Source organism: Hesperophylax consimilis, chromosome 3 (genome assembly GCF_061612785.1).
Source record: "Hesperophylax consimilis isolate HC1 chromosome 3, BYU_Hcon_1.0, whole genome shotgun sequence".
Lineage (NCBI taxonomy): Eukaryota > Metazoa > Arthropoda > Insecta > Trichoptera > Limnephilidae > Hesperophylax > Hesperophylax consimilis.
In genome coordinates this window covers 10,366,900-10,388,512 of record NC_142838.1, presented here as the reverse complement: position 1 = coordinate 10,388,512, position 21,613 = coordinate 10,366,900, and the positions used below count along the sequence as shown (strand labels likewise).

General features: G+C 35.4%; 1 protein-coding gene across 1 annotated transcript; it reads right to left on the bottom strand.

Annotated features, from left to right (window-relative positions):
* Positions 1-9,505: 9,505 nt before the first annotated feature.
* Positions 9,506-20,626, bottom strand: Tap42 (immunoglobulin binding protein Tap42). The gene is made up of 7 exons (XM_089650858.1): positions 20,472-20,626; positions 19,773-19,981; positions 19,543-19,675; positions 18,866-19,088; positions 18,143-18,311; positions 17,769-17,865; positions 9,506-9,770 (listed from the first exon to the last, which is right to left on the bottom strand). The coding sequence occupies exons 1-7, from the start codon at positions 20,604-20,606 to the stop codon at positions 9,660-9,662; spliced, it is 1,077 nt and encodes a 358-aa protein (XP_089506984.1). The 5' UTR covers positions 20,607-20,626; the 3' UTR covers positions 9,506-9,659.
* Between the last annotated feature and the right edge of the window lie 987 nt (positions 20,627-21,613).

Genomic DNA, 21,613 nt, shown 5'->3' with positions numbered 1-21,613 from the left:
AATCACGTTTCCATTTTAATAGATTTGCGGTGTGATATTTTTATGAATTCAAGTGAAATCACGATGTTTTTGTGATATCTTTCGATGTTTATAATAACGTTTATTTGTAATTATAATTACAAGAATATATGATTTGAATTTTACTGCCAAAAGTATTGTCGTGATTCATTTTTGGGATATTATGCACTACTGACCTGATGAAGGACACTGTAACGCTTTCTGAAACTAAAGAAGGAGTAAGTGCAACACGACAAAACCCGGCTTAGGTGACAAGTGTGCAGAAGTAGCAGATATTTTTAATACATCATTTTAGTGTATTTGAATCATATTTTAGTACGTTTACAATGAATAGTTTTGTAATTTATGAAAATGATTTCTTCTGCGTATTTAACTGTAATTGTATCTATATATCTTCTATCTACATATATAAAAATGTTAATGTTCGTTTGTTAAAAATGTTAAAGTTATTCACCGATTGCTTCGTAATTTTTTTACAACATTGTATTCGGATACGCGTGTATTTTTAAATACATATTTATTTTATTTAAAAAAAAGAAAGACAAACATTCCCGGGTTACGAATAACCTGACAATATTTGAAAATCTCCTACTACCACCACAGTAAGCTGAAAATGTTGTTTGTGTTGTGATGGAGGACTTAGTCAGCCGAGGAATTGAACACACAAATCGGCCACCGACCGGTCGGTTTACATATATTATATAAATGTCACCTATGACAGGTGAAAATGTTTTTTTTAAACCGTGCCATCTGTTGGACGTAAACGCAACATGCGCTATTGTTTCTCTATCTGTACAGACAGACTGAGGTATAGCAACGTATGGCGGGGTACAGCTTGTCCTAAATAAATAAATAATATCTCAAAAATTAATCACGATAATAATAAATAAATTTTACAAGCATATTATTTTATGTTACTCCTACAAAACAAAGCTGTCAAATGAATTTTCTGCTAAATCAATAAGTTTATCTTAATATTTATTAGCATATTATATATTTCTATGTACCTACATCTAGTTTTTTAAAGATACATTATCATAATTATAAACTCAGGTACTTTTAACTAAATTATAAACACATATGAATAGTCAGGATCGTTCATTAAGGACGGGTTGTTTCACAAAATTTGAAAAATTCATCAAATATCAAAGTTAATTTTCAAGTTCTGTGAAGGTTATATTCATGTTCTGTTATTATTTCAGTTTTGTGAAACATCTGGATAATAACGATATAATAACAGAACTTGAATAGAACCTTCACGGAACTTGAAAAAATCTGCTTTGAAATTTGATGAAGTGTTCAAATTCTGTGAAACAACCCGTCTTTAGATATTCAAAGATTGGATTCTTCATTTATTGATCAAACTTATAGGTTCACAGATTCAACCCAAATAGACATTTGTTAAGTAAGTGTTTTGTAGTAACGGTAGAAATAATTATTCATCTCTTATGTACACTATAAATAAAAGTAATTGCTATGGCTACATTTAGTTAGTAACAATTATAATTATAACATCAACAACTCTTGCTCGCATCATTGCAGCTTTTTTGAAATACATTTATTCTTCATACATTCTTCAATCGATCTTCATTCATTCTTCATTTATTCTTCACACTTCTGGGATTTCACCATACATTTTTTGTCTTTTATACTTTAAGCAATTCTGTGACTCTGTTTTTGTAAATCGGGCGGTTATTTGACTAGAACTTTAGCCATTCTTAGCGATAAATTGAACGAAGGGGTTGTCGGAGTTAGGTTTTTTTTTTAGAAATATCAATTAACTGACTTTCATACTGCCTGTTCAAAACTCTCTGTCCGCCACTGGGTCTACCCATGTTGCTCTTTTCTTGATGGAAATACGGGTGACTATGGGCACGTCTTTAATTTGCTTTTAAGCTCGGTTTAAGAGATATTTACCTTCGTTAAGTTGTTATCTTTTAGTTATCCTATCAACTCAATCTTACTCGTAAGATATCTGAAATGATCAGAAACGTCATAATTTAGTTCGTAGAATATTTAGAGTGACTAGTAAATACTCTACAACAGGTCCACAACTGAGAACGAGAACAACCCACAAGAAACATTGGAGATGCACACAAAGACACAAACGAGAGCATTCGTGAAAAATACGACAATTAGGGACAAACAAACGCTCTGTATAGAAATCTCAAGGCGCTCGCCATCTCAAGGTGAGTCAGGGGAAAAAAACTGAGTGACATACAAACACTAAACTTGCAGATATGGAGAGGCGACTCAGAAAATAAGAAGGAAGAGATGTGGAGGATTTGTTGCGGTGGTCTCTACTGAATAGGGAATTTTCACAATAATATTTTTATTAAAAAAAATTGTAACATTCAATAATAATGACGTTACAATATATATTTGGGTGATGGTAAGGTAAGATGAATGAGAGATGTTGTAGATATCACAGTGTTTATTGAAGTCAGTGTAATTGTAGGAATGACTCCGAACCGATGCTTTGTGCAGTTGGTAGACATGATCGGTGTGGAACCGGGCCGAAGCTCAACACCACGTCAATTCTCCAGGCCGATGGACATACCGTAGAAGCGGAGATGAACGGTGATGGTGGTTGAGTGTTCGTGACGATGAAGTCGGTGGCTCTACGTCATTGTCAGACCATACTTGTAAGTGATGTTCAGCACTGGTGAGTCGTAAGGTCGTGTGCTCTAAGTAAATTGCCAAAAAAGTACCAAAATGCGTAGAGCTACAGTTAGAGGCGCTACTGCGTACTAACATTTCGTCGAAACTTGTTCCACTATTAGAACGCGATAAGCGGTGCACGTAGACCCGATTCGATAGTTTTAGTTAGAGCGTTGTAGTTCAGTTGGAGATAAAAAAACTGGAACCTATTTTTTCCCTTCATGTCTCATCTCTACACATAAATGACCGAAATGCCCTCGTGTGTGACTAGAAAATGATTATTACCCGGCAAACACTAGTAAAAGCTGAGGAATAAGATTTCATTTATAAAGACAAGTAAATTATTTATTATTTCGATTATTAAATATAATACAGTTGGTTCCCGTCCGAAGATATTATGCGTCATAGATAAAATGTAAGGCCGATTAGAGTAGAGGTCTGGGCACGCAACAGCCAAATTACAAAGTCAGTGCTGTCACCAACTGATTCGAGTATTTTAAACTTCACTGTTTATTTATATGCTTGCAGGAAAACAACATACAAATCAGCAGTAACAAGGAGTATCAACAAGAATCGCCGCCATTTGCAAACTGACGTTTCTCTATTATGGTACGCTCCCTACTCTAGTGTTGCCACATTTTACATAATTTTGTGAGACGATGACAAGTCTAGATGATATGTGGCAACGTTTTTTTTTAAACTTTGATTTTGATGAATTTTTCAAAAAGGTTTTAATATATTACGTTCATAATTTTTTATTTGCCTCCAAAACGTTATGCTCGTGTGGAGGGCGTTCGTAATTATATAAAAAACATGTATTTGTGAAGTCAATACTTGTATAATTATATAATGATAATGACTTAGTAACATATAGAGATAATGATATCCTCACTGGGATCTCCCGTGCTGAGGATTTCATTTACATATTATAATTTAATTATAAGAAATTAATATTACAACAAAGTAACATATGAATTAAATTATAAACAATAATTATATCATGTAGTATAATTTTTTTAAAAATAATAAGATAGTGTTTTTTTGTATAGTTCAGTTTAGTAGATTCGGTTTTAGTCTGTGTTTGATATCAGTGTATTTTCTATTTCAGATCTCCCTATATTAAGTATCCAGATTTTTATTTGAGATTTAAATGTTATAATGTTGAGGTTTTTGAGTGAGAGTGGTATTTTATTGTAGAGTTTAATACTATGATATAAGATTTTTTGTCCAAAAGTTGTATTAGTAGTTATTTGTTGGATAAGTTTTTAACCATGAGATCTAGTGTTTCTATTGTACGTGTTTATTTTTATTTCTTGGGTTTTGTACTTATGAATGTAAATAATAATGATGTTTCATAATGCATTTGTGGCGTCGGGAAGAATCCAGATTAACTCATTTATTTATTTAGCTCGACGCTACTTAGGTACGTACTTGCAGGTACGTACTGACAGCCGAAATGGTAAACAAAGCAACCTACCTTTCTACGAGTACCTACCTTCAGCTCGGATCGTAAACAACGCGACCTACCTACGACAATACGTCGCAGTCGATCTGGCACATTACGACAACTCGCCAGAAGGTTCGAGCCTACCGCCTATGCAGAATTGCCGCGCTGCCGAAAGTTCGCGAAACACCCAGACTGAGCGAGTGGCTCCGATTTAGTTGCAATTCATCTACCTACTGTTGCCACCGGCCGTACAGTATAAATAAGCCCGACGCAGCGAGCAGTCAGTCAGTCATCAATCTGGCGTCAGTTTACAAATCTCGCGAGTGACAATCGGTGCGCCCCGCGCCCCCCGCGAAAGACAATACACCCGGCTTCGCCCGTACAATCATGGACTCCATCGGGACATCATCTTAGCGTCTTGGCCACGTCCCTGGCCAGCGCTACACGGATTACAGCGCCCTGGTTCCAGCGTCTCTGACCAGCGCTTCATCCACGCATCATGACCACCACGAGGACACGCAGCATCCTCACTGGTCTACGCAGCTCCCGCTCAACCGCCTACAAGGTCCGCCGCACCTTCGGCTTTCCCGTCAGTACTAGATTATTGATTCCCCAGATCGCCAGCGCCTGACAGTCAACGAGTCCCGGTCACAGCGCCCGGCGTCGACTCACTGACCCGCGCTTGACCTGTCATCACAGCCAGCATCCGGTGAATTCATCTGTCCTACGTTAACTCTCGTTACGGCTACTCTGACTCAATAAACACTGTGACCTTCACGACCCGCCTTTTATGTCGCGCCTCTCACCATTGATCCCCAAATATTTAAGAAACTGTTAAAGCCTATAAATATTGACTACATAATCTGATTGGTGTTCTTTTCCGCTGAAAAATGGTAGATTCCGCTAAGAAGATTAGGTACATGTACACAACACAGGTGTAAAATATAATAATTTAACATTGCGATTTTTTTTTCATCGTTACGATGCATCCATGTTCTAAGATCGTCGGACATTGGAAAACAAGAGTCTCCATTATTATAATTGTGACTAGTAACGAGCAGACGGGTTTTCTCCCAACAAAACCCGTGACGGAACCTGTTGGCTCTTGGGATAAGAAAGCCGAGAGACCGGACGGAATACGGTTCCGGGTATTTTCTTTGGGAAACTGGAAAAAGTCACGTATGATAATATAATATGCAACTGGATAGATAATAACTGCCTTCCACGTGGATTTGATTTTACACAGGAGGCCCTAAGGAAAATAATGCATGTCATCTTTTGAGATGCTGTGTGGAGGGTGTTATTTAAAGAAAATGAAGTTCTGGGAAGGTAAAAGGTAGGAGAGTTCAGTATGAATCTAGGGAGGAGTGTGTCCAGGAGTGAAGTACATGTCCGTATATCCCTACTACTGCAGCGCAAGGCGCTGGGTGGAGAGATCAGTTGGAGAGGTGAAAGGGTCTCCCCAAACCAGCCTCTCCCGATCTGGCACGCCACGCAGCTGGTGGGCAGGCGCATCCTGACCACACCTTACCAGATGAACCCGGGCACCCCTGCTAAACCGCCAAATGTGGCGAACCACTGGAGTGATCTGTGACAGAGGTGTTGGTTATTAAAAAAATTGTTCCCTGGGCGGCTGATACCTGAACCCGTTTCCCCAATTGAAATGAATTAATGGAAACCAACGTCGCTACTGACTTAATACATTTTGGTTCTAGCCCATTTAGTACGCCCTCTGTCTCTCTTAAACTTGCTTGACTTAGCATATGGCCATCCATTTGAATTTCATAACGACGATGAAACACAGGATTTATATTGAAAATGGCCCGATTTGCCAGACTTTTGGGTATAGAAATACGCCCACATCGCATTTCTTGTGATCTTCTTTATTCTATGATTCATCCGTACTAAATATTCCGTTCGTTCTCTCGTATCTCGCCCTTGAGGTGATTTTTCACAAAAACGGCGCTCTACAAATTATCCAATTATTATTATTATTATTATTATCTGCACACCAAACTCATAACTTCCTGTAACTCAGCTACAGTCTAAACACTTTCATGCCATATCTCCGTTTGTTTCTCCATCGCTACTTCATACCAGTAGTTTAATTTCTTCATTACGCAACGTATTTCAATAAAAAAAAATGCCAAGTAAAAAGAAGAAGATTTAATTGAAAATGTTAATTAATGGGATTATTTCCAATGTTCCGTCAATGTACGGTGTGTTAATAGACAATATACGCAAATTGATTTCAGTATCGCGATAAATTCATTGCGGATATTACAAGTTTCTAGACAGTTTAATTAGTGCTTACATATAAACATGTTTAGTTTCCTTTTATTTATTGGTATGAATATTTATTTTTTAAGTGTGGTGTATTGAATAAGGAAAGTACAATCTATAGGAACTGTGAAAATAGTTTCGATCAGTAAAAGATTGAAAAACTAGGAAAAAATTACGATAAATAAATAATGTACATTTCTTCGTTATGTACTGACCTATCCCACACTTAACCCTTTCTCAAACAGTGACGAAAAATAAAACTATGAAAGAAAATGTTTTAAATACATAGGTAATATTTAGGACTTTTTATAGAAGAATTTTTAAATTAGCACCCCACAGGAGACCTTGAGGAAAAAAAAATTCTCTCTTGGCCTATGTCATTTTTTGGGATGGTGTGTGGGTTTTTTTTAAGGAAAGGAATGAGAGGAAGATCTGGGAATGGAAATTATATGAGGGGTGGGTAGGAACTTAGGACTCAGTGTGTCCAGTAGTGACGGACGATGGGTTGAGAGAGTCCTGCTGGAGAAGTAAAAAGATCTCCATCAACCAGTCGCTCCAAATCCGTCCCGCCACACAACAAGTGGGCAGACGCATCTGCCGCCAGGACCTTGACAATCGTCACTCAATGAATCTGGGCAACCCTTCTAAGTCACCAAACGTAATGAACCACTTGGGGCGGCGGTACCCAAAATTACCTCGAAAAAATTAACTCTAGATTATAAACTTTCGTCGAATGGAGTACCTACGAAAAAACACAAATATTGAGACATTTTTAAAATTTGTTGACAGAGTTATCTTAACTTTTTTTTAACACCTTCTTCGTGATTTAGTAAAGAAAATTAAAGAACTCCTACTCTGAATTGTCTGAATGAGCTAAAGGGTTGAGGAAGTGCAAAAAGGTGCGTATGAGATGATTTTACGATTGTCCGCGGTGAGAATCGGGAAATACACATTTGTCGCATTATTAGCAGAATCAGCCGCGCGATAAGCAGAATCGCTAGACTTTTTACAGAATAATCTTGAATAGCAGGAAATGAGTGATGCGACGGCTATTAAGGTTTCTGAACCGGAAATTCGCCGCTCAGTAGCAGAGGTAACCTGTTCAAAAGTCGAAAGTGCAGACACTTGACTAGGTAGGTACCATCTTCCATAGCACGCGACATGCCACAAGCGCTGGCGATTGCCGCAATATCAACCCGGGTGCGCAGGAACGTTGGTAACAATAATAATAATCGATTTTTAGGTAGGTAGGTAAATAGTTGTTTAGCAAAAATGCTTTATTGCAACAAAAAAAAACAAAATACGAGAAAACTTTAGAATTTTTGTATGTTTAGTTACTTAGCAGGGATGTGGGGGTGTTGGGTTCATGGGGTAAAGTTTGTCCAGGTCTTGGCGGTAGATGCGTCTGCCCACCAACTGCGTGGCAGGCCGCATCGAGAGAGACTGGTTGAAGGAGACCTGATGACCCCTCCAGCGGAACTATCACCGCAGCGGGAGGGATGGATTCATACATACGTCACTCCTGGACACACTGACCCCCAGATTCCTACCCAAACCTCATACCTTTTGCGTTCCCAGAACTTGCTCCCCTTCCTTCCTAAAATACCCTGCCCAAAGATGATAGGCGCTGAGGGGAATTATTTTCCTCAGGGCCCCCTGTGTGGACCTAATGTAAAAAGAAAAATCTTCCTATTGTACTGGCTACTTCAGCACCTCCGCACATTGCTGGCCCGGTCCACATAGCACATCCTCAGGAGTTGCTTTGCCCAACATCGTGTGGGGTGACCAACCACAAATGGACGCCTTCGCTCTGAAATTGTCGCCAGTATTTTATATAGTTTTTGGCTCTGGTATTCTGAATACCATATCTAAGTCACCTCAATTGCGACATTTCTATTAAAAGTAGCATGGGTTTGTTGCTTCCCAAACATATCTACTTTTGAACACACACAATTATAGAATTCCAAAATAATGATTGCCAAAGTTACAAAATTTGTACGACACATTTTTATTTTAAACTTTCGGAAACACATTTTTGTAGGTAGGTACCTACTTTCTAAAACAAAGGGAAAATTTTTGTTGTTTGTTTTTGGGGTGTTATGCCGTGTTGCGCTAACTCCTTCTTTAGCCGACGTTTCGGACAGCGTTGCAGTGTCCATCATCAGGGCAGATCCGGTAGATCCGAAGATGTGTGATGTGTGGTAGATGTGGTAGCGCACCCGGGTTGATATTGCGGTAATCGCCAGCGCTTGTGGCATGTCGCGTGCTAACACCCCAAAAACAAACAACAAAAATGCTTTTGGCCGTGAAAATCTAAAAACTTACCAAAGGGAAAATTATTTAGAACAAGCAATGAACGAATCAAATTGTTTTGTTTCCATTTTGATATCCCCCAAACGGTTCCATGATATTTCGCCAAAATGAAAATTCAACAGACCTTTAAAAAGTGATATGGAGTCATTAAAAGTGATCAAATAAAAAAATTGTTTAATAGTTAACCTAGTTTTTGTTTCATCACTTTTCATGACTTTATATCACTTTTTGGAGGCGTGTTGAATTGTCATTTTTATTACGTACCCCGTCACCCCCCCTCAAACATATTATTATGGGTGTTCAGAAAAGACCGCATTGCGACTATCGGAAATTAAACTATGTTTGCGTTTTCGATAGTGAATCCATGACTGATAGTGTTACACCTCCACATACAATTATTCCATGATCGATTGGCAAAGGGAAAAGGGGCACTTACCTATACCTATTTTATACATTTTAATTAGAGTATGTTTCTAAAATAAAAAAATATATCTAGTATGCAATGCAGATGTGCATCAAATTTAAGACCAAGTTATTATGGTTCGTTCACAGGTAATATCATTCGGAATTAGTTTGAAAACGCATAATTTCCCACCATTTATAATTTAAAACTGACATTGCCATCTAGCGGAAATCTCGGTAACTACTACGAAAAATGATAAAATAGTTAAGGTAGAAGTTCAGAAAATAAATAACAGATGGTGCTTTCCACAGACATAATCAGCCATCCAATCAAACTTAAAATACATATCTGAATAAAAATTAAAAAATCATTTTGCAGTGTAAATCACATCACTTTATTTTTTAAATTAATTTCAGCAGAGTGGTCAACACTTGAAATTGTACATGAAACATATCACAATAAGCAAGAGCAAAACAGATGGACAATATACCCAACAGTCTGTTATTAGCTACAAGACACATTAGGCATTTGCCACTAGCTTCTGTTGTGTCTGTTGCCCCAACCTCTCTTGTGGTCATCTTTGTATTCATCCAAATTACGGGCTCTTTGCAACAGTTCTTCATTATCATTCTCCACTTGATTTTCCTGAAAATATGAAAACATTTCAAAATTACATATCGTCATAATAAGAGCTTTGCCATTGGGTAGTAAAGGTGCACCCCTGATAGCTTATTTCTAATGCTACATATGCACTAGGTGCTTCAAAGGATAAAGATTAATATTTTTATCGGGGCACCCTTTTATATGCTTTCAATAGCCAAAAAAACAGACAACGATATAGATTTTTTCGTTCAAATAAATTTATAATGATCAAAGTTTCGAAAATACGGGCCGTTTAGGCCAATGATTCGCTTGCAACGCTTCAGACCAAACATGTCACTGCACGCACCATAATAAGCCGTGGAAAGGTTGAGCAACTAGTCTTTGAGTAATAACGTTCTTTCAGGGCCAGCCTTGTGCAGGTGCAATTGGAGCAGACTGCTCCGGGCGCCGTCTTGCCAAACGGTAAGGAGTCAAGGAGCTAAGGCGCTGATTATTCCTAACACCTCATACAGTACCCTTGAGATTTTTACTAGCACCAGGCACCGTTTGGCTCAGGGCCGGCCCTGCGTACTTTTTGTACTTTGACTGAATTTTCGATTGTGCCATGTAAATGGTGTCTATCAGTGAAAGTGTTATTAAGACTCAGAAAATGACCGACATATCGTCACCTTAAAGCAATAGTGGGATATCTTAAAAAATGCTGTTCTGAGATAATAGGACTTTTAGGTTTGCGTAAGCTCTAGCAGCATCAAATTAACTAACCTTTCAGATTAATGATATGGTAGAAGAGAGGTAAATTATTTAACATCAACACAAAATTGTAATAATAGAAAAATAATTAATTTTTTCATACTAATTTCGACAAAGTATACGTAAATCTGGAAATATCTCACTGTTGCGTGGAGTATTTGGTAATCACCTCAAATTATCTCAGTGTAGCATAGTAATAATATTTCGAGTTTAGATGGATAAATGAATTTATAATTGTTTCTCGGGACTTTTTTCAATGTGGACTGTTTCAGGCTAATAATTATTGCTTAAAATAATTAATAATTCTCATTTCTGCATGTTTTTCCATGCTGTTTATAATCATAAATATATTTTCAACAGTACACACCCACTCACTCCTATAGTTTGTCAATACGACAATTGTATGGGAGTAAGGTGGAATAAAAATGAAGAAAATTTATATTTGTGCTTATAAATTTATTTATGAGAAGCGTATGTAACAAAAATAACAGAAAACCTTAAGAATAAAAGTATGTAACAAAATTAACAGAAAACCAAGAATAAAAAGTATGTATGTATCAAAAATAACAGAAAACATTTAGAATAAAAAGTATGTAAATTTTTTTACAGAAATCTTTAAGAACAAAAAAATAAAACAAATATGTGTTGATTCCCTGGAAACCTACAATGAACCTTCATCGTTATTTTCTTCTTGTACGTCGCGGTCTGTATTGGCAGTAAAAATTAATTTTAAAAAAAATGAGGTTTTTTTGGTATAACACCACTTCTTTAGTCGCTCTTTCACATTAATACTCTGATTAAATGAATCCTCGGTGTAGGTGCTTTTGTATTTGATAACTGACGGTTCATCTTTAGTGATCTGCAAAATCTTAACTTTATTCAAAATACATTTATTTTTGTCCATGTTTATTGAGAATTTTTTTCCAGTCTTCTCACATACCTTCTTCTAGTCAATGAAGTCCGTTGTTTCCATTTCTGTTAACTTATAATAATTCATTCTTTTTGGAACACTTTATGATCATCGCTTACTCCGTTGGAATAAATATTAGGCCTTGTTTTAAAACCCTGACCTTTTCTCTGTCGATGCAATAATGAATGGAGTCTCCTTCGTTCTCCGAGTGCCCAACAATTAGATACTTTGGGTAATGATTTGAATATCAAGTGTTCATAGTGCATGCATGTACATGGAAAATAAAAATTTGTTTTTATTCTGTACCACACTGTTATCAGAAAAAAAGATCATTCCCGTTTCCCTTGGCAAAGGTCTGTGTAAAAAAATGAAAAATGTGTACACGCAGGTAGACATTTCAATTGCGCCTCTTTTAGCTACACCCTCATGCCGCATGTAACAATGGCCATGTCGTGTTTTGGTATTGTAAATACAGAAGTTATAACGTTTAACTTGCTCTTATAAAAAATAGATATATTGCCATTCGGCAACGGCACAACAGCTTGAAAGTCATAAATGGCAACTACAGTATCATCAGTGGTCTTGGTAATGTTTTTATCTTTTTCTTGTCGAGATAGCTTTACATTCTGAATGTGTTCAGAATATTATTATTATTTTTTCTAATTTCTCATTTGCAGTACTATAGTTGTAATATACACAAAATGCGCAAAGGTTCTTTTTTGGTTTAAAAAAATATATATTGAATTTGGTATTGAATATTTTCCTGTATGTAGAGTGTGTAACATAGAGATTACCTACCGAGACACACTTCTATTTTTACAAATTGTACATCTTTTGGATATTTGGAGATCCAAGCTGATTTTGCACGACAATAGTGCGATTCCACTCTACTAAAGCTAAAGCTGTTGATATGATTCATAACACCATCAACTAAATCATCCTTTTGCAGGAAGCTGTCTGTTTTTTTTAATGCAGTGCTTATGGTATTATTGTTTATATCTAAGGTTGCCATAAAAAAAATCTTACATACACGTATTTTATGTCCATCTCTCTCAAAATAATAACCACTATTAGCTAGCATTCATGGAATCATAAATATTAAAATATTTTAATCGATCAACTTCCAAAACAGACTCAGAACATTTGTATTTACAATTCGTACACAGTACAGGCTTAATTTGTTTTGCTATGCGTACCTTTCCTGACTTTGCTACATACTCCTGACCAGTATTCACCTTCAGTTTCTTTATGTTTCTCTTCCAAGATCACCGAACTTGTTGAAAACTATAGAACCACAGTGAGACAATGAATTTATTTCAGTATTTTAAACGACCTTTTGAAAGCAACAGTGGGACAACATCAATATCTCAGTGTTGCTCTGAGTGACCGAACATTTCAATACTGAGATTTTACTTGTAACACAGGCATTTTTTTTTTTACAAAATATCCCAGTAATGCCTCATGTAGAGCTCACAATTTTACATCGAACTGCATACTTATCTCAAAAGTGTATTTTTCGAAGATATCCCACTATTGCTTTAAGGTGACGATATATAGCTTAGTGAATTCCTTACATAAACTTTGTCTTAATCAAGATTACCGCCTGTTAAAGAGGTTATGACTTTATTTTTTGCAAATACAATAGCAAATATAATATTGTATTGACCGGAAAAAGTTAAAGAAAATCAAATAAAATAAAACACAACGTTCTGCTGTTACGAAAAATAAGGAAAAAAGTTTAGAAGAATTTTTTTATATTTGCTCCTGCCAATGCAATGGAAATGATTACTATTGAGAATGACAAAACTGTTTCTACCAAAGATATTAGAATATAAAGAGATATGGTATGAGGGCCGCCCGACCGTCGGCGGATCACGGTCTGATGAGTGTGATTTCAATACGTAAAGATTTCGTTCATTTAGTCAAGTTTCTGTTGTCGCCGAGTATAGTTGGTCCTCGCTTTATTAAAATTGCCATCTTGTTCAGTGCAACTTTGTGAAAATGCGACACGCCAAGTCAACAAGTGGAATATTATTTCACGTGTAAGTACAAAATTAGAATTGGATAACAATTTTTAATGATTTTATTGACGCAGCCCCCACACTCGCCGGCAATTATGTTTAAATACCGACTATCGATATTTCACAATAATATACATTTTTTAAATATTTATATTTTGGTCGATAATTATTGCTTAAATGCTCTTCTATTCATATAAAAAAAATTATTACCTTTGAACTTCGATTTGAAAAATGGAAATTAAGTCTTTGTACTCCAAATTATTTTTTATATGGTATATCAGCTACTCCATAGAGTGTAATGTAAAAATATGAAGAATAATTACAATATTTTTAGATAAATACAAAAAAAAAAATTCTAATGAAGTAAATAAAATGATATTGTAATGTTAAGAAGTATATATTTGTTATCAAATAAGATTGTTAATAAAAGAAAAAATTAGATATTCTAATCTTTATATTTTTTTAACATGTGGTATTTTAGAAAGCAGTCACCCAAATGTCGCCCATTCCGTGGCTTGTTAGGACACGTGTCACAGTACTCACTTTTTTTGATTTTTTGATATAGTGGCTTACAGAGTTCCGGGCCAAAAAGGTCCCTTTCTCTTTCACCGTGAGTTTAAATTATGGTTGTTGGAAAATATTCGATTTGGTTTTGTGATTTTTTTTTGCAATGGTACATGGCTGCAGTTAGGGGGATATTTAAACTATACATAGGATTTGATTTGGTTTTTTATATTTACATAGTACTGAGCGATACAATTGATAGACGCGTTTTGATGGGTTGGAATGCCCGAATAAAAAGATTCCGCGAGACTTAAGATGTGGTCTTTAAGGAGAGGGACTTCAGAGTCCCCGTGGAGCTGGGAAACCCTCATCCACTTGGGGGCTCCCAGGACTGTGCAAATGGCTTTATTTTGGAATGTTTGCAGTCTTTTTCATTGGTTTCCTGTCTGCCAACTTTTACTGCCCTTTTTTGAACAGACCACACAGTCCCGCTTGGGACCTTTTCTTAAAATATGGAATTTTCCGTTGAGCCTGGTTTCTGATGGAGTGAAAATATTTATTGCCCAGTAAAAAATATTCAAATAAAAGAAATGCGTATTTATTGTTATGTATGAAAAACAGAGCAAAACGCACTACCAATCGTAAGTGGGTACTGTATACAACTGAATAGAATCATGTGTATACCTGCAAAAGGACCCTTTTATTTTTTTAAGGCGATGCACTACGTCGTGTAATATTTTAAATTGAGCCGCTATCAATAACAACCCTTACGTAGATGGCGATAAGATTTAAATTCCCGCTTAACACCATCCGCCTGTTTTGATTTATGCAAGAAAAAAACATGGCCAAAGAGTGCCTTTTATTTTATTTTGTGGATGTTCAGGCATAAATATTTAATTTTTTTTCGATCATTTTATAAATAACTTAATTTGCCACATTATACAATAAAATCATAACCGAAAATGGCTTCGTAAGTAGGAGATTTCGAACTTTAAAGCAGTTTTCATAGGCCTTAGATTATTTTTTTCTGGGCTCATAAAAAGACTTATCTAAAAAATACTCGATTATTTCAAAGGTCAAGATGTATTCTATTCGCAGTATTTAATTAAAGCATCTGAAACATTTCTAAGCGACCAAATTTTCAAACCAAAAACACATGATTTTGCATTACTATGTATGGCATCGCCTTAAACAATAAAATCTATTATAGTGATTTGTTTTTGGGGTATTATGCCGTGTTGCGCTATCTCCTTCTTTAGCAACGTTTCGGACAGCATTGCAGTGTCCATCATCAGGGCAGATGTGTAATCTAAGGTTGTGGTGAAATGTGTGTTGTTAATTGATAATTTAAAAAATTTAAATGGATCTCAAAAATTGCACATAAAATGTCTTCAAGCAATCAAAAGGCGAGATCAGAAGAAATTTAAATCAATGACAAATGTCATAAATGCATTAAAAAAAGAAATCTGATACATGCAGATCTACAATTGTTGTTTGAGAGCTCCGACAGTGGAGTCAGAGACCTGATGACTCGGTGTACTATAAGGCTAACATCAGGATGTACCGTAAAAATGAAATATATAGGCGGACTAAAAACTTTTGCAAAGCCTTCACTTCTATTCTAGTTTAAAGCCTATAAATATGTCAGACAAAAGTTTAAGATATGTTTTTGATTTCGAAAAGCTCTGTGCAAATAAAGCCTGGACAACGCCGGGTAATTCAGCTAGTTCATGAAACTACCTACTCGACACACTAAGCACAAGGACTCATTTCATTATCACCATTTACATACAATATATGTAGGAAGCTCGCCAACTCCTTGTCTACATAGTTTAGCAAATGAATATAACAATTATTATTAGTTCAAAACATAATTTTTTATGTCAAGATATTATTTCTGATAATTTTAGTTTTCAAAAATTATTTTTTATTTAATCTGATTGCAAACCACTGTAGTGTAAGAAATATTTTTTTTGCAACCATTGTTTATATCTATAACCCTTATGTACAAAATTGTAAACATTTCAATCTACCCAATGTAAAAGCCCCATGACTTTTTATCAAATGAAAGATAAACTTGAATAATTCAATTAAAATGCAGATTTTTTTACCGATTTGTTTCTTGTAATCCCTACCCGTCTTCATTTAAAAGTATTGCTAATGATGAACGCTGTCGGAACGTGTAGGCACTGGAATCTGTTCTAGTATTAGTGGAAAACACAAAAGTCCCACTGAAAAATGTTCAAAAGATTTCAAATACATACCATTGTATGCAAATAAAACAAGAGCAGAAGCAATATTATTTACTCTTGGCGGTTAAAGATTATCGACAAAAATTTACTGACTCAAAGAACCCCACGTTGACGTCATCTTGAATAGGTAAGTTTATTTTGAATGTTCCATTTAATTATTTAATTGATTTTAATTTTGTGTTAAACAATATTTTATAAAAAAAGCTTAAAATAAATACTCCATACTAAAAATAAAAAAAAAATGAAAAGGTTAAAAATTAGAATTTTATTTTTTAAAAACATTTTTGAAGCAGCCTAGTATGCACGTACGAACTGAAGCATGAGCTGAGCTATGAATTAAGGGTAAGGAACAAACCAACCACAAACGGCGCGAAACGCTGCTTGCGAATTCTTCGTTACTTTCCCATAATTAGTGGTTCGGCTAGCGCTCGGTTCAAAAGTGTATGAGCAGCATAACATGTTCCACTTTTTCATAAACAATGCATATGCCGAAAAGAGAGGTTACAATGTCAGCAGCAGTAACCACAGAGCAAAGAAAGGGACTAAATAATATTGGTGTCAAATGAGCTGAAGTCAAGTAGTTTCCGCAACATTCAAAAAAATTATGTACATAAATTATCTTGTTAAAATTAGACTTCATTCTCAGAAGCATCATCACGGGAATAAAGTGTGGCGCTTTGAGATTTGCATATCTTGGTGATATAGTGCTAGACCATTGTGTGCTTAGGGAGGTCATAGTGTTGATGCTTTGATGTACAATGTATTTACATGGAAATACACGCAAACATTTTAGCTCCATAACATAATACAAACAATGATTTGTAAAATTAACTCTCATAAATTGTAAACGGAGAGATGAATCTCATATTAAAAGAGCAACACTTCCGTATGTTAATATTAACCTTTCCCTTACTGTGCTAAAAAAATACACGCGTTACGGTGCTGTGTAGTCAATACACATCTCAAAATAAGCGATTTAATATCGGAAAAATATGAATATTCATAGCTAATCGATTATGTTTATTATATTTTATATCAAAAGTGATAATAATTGTAATTTAATTGCTGAAAACATGAAAAAACCATCGGCATATGCTAAATGAATGTGCGAGGGGTCCACATCTAACGACGGTTCGCGGCCAACTGGCTAGCGCCGCAGCTGGCACAAACACAGCTGTGCGGTCGTAGGTATCGATGGTCTAAATCAAAAACTACAACTGCAGAAGTGTGGATGTCTCATATTCCCGCATAGCGAATTAAAGCGGGACACGAATTTAGTATCACACGGTTGATTGTATTGGTGTATTTGTTCCCGATTTTTAACAAAAAACTCTGATTTTTAATTGAATTTGAAAACTATGTAATATATTATTTTTTAATTCAGTGCATATATGTATAACGGAGGAATACCTAAAATCTGAACCCAGAATTTATTATATTTATAGAGTTATTAAAGTTATTAGAAGCAATGTGTAGTAAATACACACCACAGATGAGGAAAGGTCAAAAGAGCAACACTTCCATATTTAAATATTAAATTCTGTATGTAAATATTAAAAGAGAAACACTTCTGTATGTAAATATTAAAAGAAACCTGTTTTACCTTAGCTTCTTCTTCGTCATCCTTAACTTGTTCCATATCCCTTTCAGTAGTCTCTTGTAGAGAAGAAATCCCCAATTTGGTTTGTGGGGCTGGAAAACTGAAAATCAAGGAAGGAAATACGCATTGATCAAAAACATCAAATTCAGAAAGTTTAGCACTATCAAAAGAGGTCCTGTAAAGCTAAACCGGTATTTATTACAGGCAGTGGCGGCTTGTGACTGATTAGCACTCCAGTACACCCAAAAGTCACGAGCCGCCACTGATTACAGGTTAACGTGATACGTCTCGTTCCTTAGTATTTAGTAAATAAAGTTACGAACTGAGCAGTATTGATTTATTCTGCAAGATAGTAAAAAAAAATTCAACCACAATACCTTCCTTCCCTAACTCTCTGTTCGTAGAACTCTTCCACTGTCAGGACAGGTAAAGATGGGTACCCGAGGCCATACACCGTCTTCTGTACATCGTCCTTTGTGATAATGAAGGGTTTCAAAGGTGCTGGTGGTCTCTTGGGCTTCTTTTCTTCTTCTTCAAGACCGCCCGCTAAAAAAATGTTGACATTCAGAATACATACAATGTGAAAATAAAGATAATTTATGGCTTGCTGCATAGACACACACTATAAACAATATTTTCTATGATAAATGCTAGTTGAAGACGTAATAGACAATGGTTAAATTTTAATTTTGTAAAAAAAAAAAGACAATCTTACGAAATATCAATGACATTGCGGATCAAAAATTAACTATGTATTAAGGTTCTATAAAGTAATTTGGCAGTTTTTGTTATGTAGTGTAGAGATGGACTTAAATGTGGTCAATTGTGGACAATTATATATTTGCTTATGAATTGGATTTCGAGGTTTTAGAATTAATTTATCTATAATAAATAATATAAAACAAACTCGCTATGCTAGCTGTCTGTTTGTGCGCGTAGTTCTTCTAAACTACGCAACGGATGTTGATAGGGTTTTCACTATCATTTAGAGAATTTCTTCCTAAAGGTTTATATGCATAATACATACATATTATATTTATAGAAAGTAGAGAAAAGTCGAGCAACACCGGGTACACGTCTGCTGGTTATATTATAAATACCTTTCATTTGTTCCATAAAATCGAGTAGGGATTTCTCTGCGTCAATGCTGTTCAATTCATCTAGGGACTGGTTTACGTATGATTTGATGAGGGCAATGAAATATTCCCTCTTGGTCTGCTCATCCCAACTCGGGCTGTCCATGGCGGCCTTCAGTGCTTTCAGTTCCGCTTGCAACTCTTTCTGTTCCTTATATCTCTTTAGTTTCTCTTCACGATTCATAACCTATAAATAAATGCACAGAAAGTGTACAAATACTAATTGATAATTTGTACTACAGAATCACAGATGTAGTTACACTTACTAATATAATGCTAATATCCCTGTCCTTTCAATTGCCACTACAACTACGAACAAGCTTTGAAATTTTTAGCAATATCGGTCGACTACTTTTAGAATTTTGGAAGCACAAACCTACGCTGGCTGAATTTGTATATATTAAGATAAAACTCGGTAAAATTTTGTGAATGTGAAAAGCAGAAAATATTTCTATTTGCCATTATATTGAACATTACTAAGCTTAGTTTCAGCTAAAACGAATAGAAATTAAGCCAGCCTTTTTTAAAAATATTAGTTCGCTCCCTCGAACATTCGTATTTACATATCTCACTTTCAAATGTTTTCTTCTTCTTTTTGAATGCTTACTACGGAGCCTTAACTAACGAAATTTTATATTTACCATTGCAACTAGTCTAGATTGTTCGCTTTGTGTGGCTTTGATTTTCTGTACTGTTGAATCATTCTCAGTGTCTGAGGGTTGGGGTGCAGTGACTTCCGTTATTCCATAATCTTTGCAGCGTTGGAGAAAATCTCTACAAACAAAACATACCGTTTAAAACAAATCGCATTGTACAAAACAAGTTAATGTAATATTATTATTATGCTCACTAAAACCAGAAGACAACCTACCTAAAGTAGATTTCTGCAACATGGACAACATCTTTGCGGGGTTGGTTTGTTAATTTCAAACTTAATACTCCCAACAAAGCCGGTAGTAGGAGATACTGCAGAGAATCCGTCGTGAGTTCTTCAACACTTTCATTAGAACTGAAAACTGCACTGTATGACACCAGGCAGGTAGCTTGCTCAAAGAGTCGCATGCTTTTTTGAACGTTGGACTAAAATATAAACAATAATACAATGAGATAAAAATATACATAAAAAACCGCCTACAGTTATTATCAACTAGTTGCTGTGGCTCAGTGTCTCTGTGCAGATAAAGAAAGAGCGCGTGTTGCTTTTACGTCCAAAAGATGATGCTGTTTTTCAAAAATTGCATGTTTTTTATCTGTCACAGGTGATATCTATATGATATACATATATAAAAGCACACGCGTATTCGAATGCAAAGTTGTGTCAAAATTTCAAAGCAATCGGTAAAGAACTTTCTGAGATTTAAGATTTACAACAAACGAACGAACAAACGATTTGAACAAACGAACATTTACATTTTTATTTAGATAGATCTAAAATGATTGTTTTACAAAGAGTGCATAGTATTGTATCAACAACATTTATGTAAAATATTACTTTGACATTCCAGACTCAGAAATTCTACGTTTCATTGTGAGGTTATGTTTCTTTTGAGGCAAGTTACTTTGTATTTACCTGAGTGCTTGGACTATTTGTGGCTTCTTTCGATTGCTCAACTTCGTTATAATATTTCATAGCGCTATCAAAGACATCTGATAATTTTTCTTCAGGTTTATCAGGAATTTCCTGAATTTCTGACGTTGACGCCATTTTTAGTTGTGTTTTGGTTTTCGCATAAATAAACCACTCTCTAGATCGATATCTTCGGGCTTTTTGTATGGCGCCATTTTGTCACCCCCTTAACCACAGACGACCACAGATAAAACGGTCGTTTGGTCCAGACAGGTAAATATATGGTGGACCATAAAGAAATCTCAAGGTCATTTAAAAAAAAAGGGCAAACATAGACAATATACCTGCACCCAGCTAACATCGTTCATTCACTAGCCCAAAAAAATTATATAATAAAAAATACTGGAATGCAGGAAAAGGAAAATAAAAAAAAAAACCCACAGCTATGCACACATCAAAATATTTTTTATTTTCTAAAAGACAATGGACAGTAATACAGAACAGGGTCAGTACAACCGATGTATTGAGCATTGATTTATCATTGAAGTAGAAGATAATACTAATATATCTAAAAAAAACATGAAACAGAACAAGACACAAAAAAATAAAAAGTAACAGTCTCAACTAGGAATCGAACCCAGGATTTCTGTCTTACTGCAACAACTTAATAGGATTTAATTTGACCTTGCACAAAAATACAAGAATATATACACAAAATAGCACTAGAAGTTATTCAAGTTCTCCTGCAAGGGTTTCATATAATTTTCACAGCTTTGTCGTCAGCAAACATCATTGAAAATACTGGTACTTACATGATGTAATTCTGGAGAGGTTTAAATGAACTTGTTTGATGTAATCCTGGCTTTGTTTAGCAATTTTAGTCTCCTAATACGTGGTATAAGATCGCGTCGGAATACGGATAGGTCTGAAAAGGAAAATTAATCAAATTATTAGCCAATGAAGTACATTCAGGAATCATGAACATTGTATCAAAGAACGAGAGGTTAGTACCTGTATTTAACAACGTGATCGGGTCCTTCTTTCAATTGGTGGAGATAGAACGGATATTTTATGATGATTGGAAGATTAAGCGTTGGCAACGCATTATTTTTTAATCCCAAAAGTACCGTATTTTTTATTTCAAT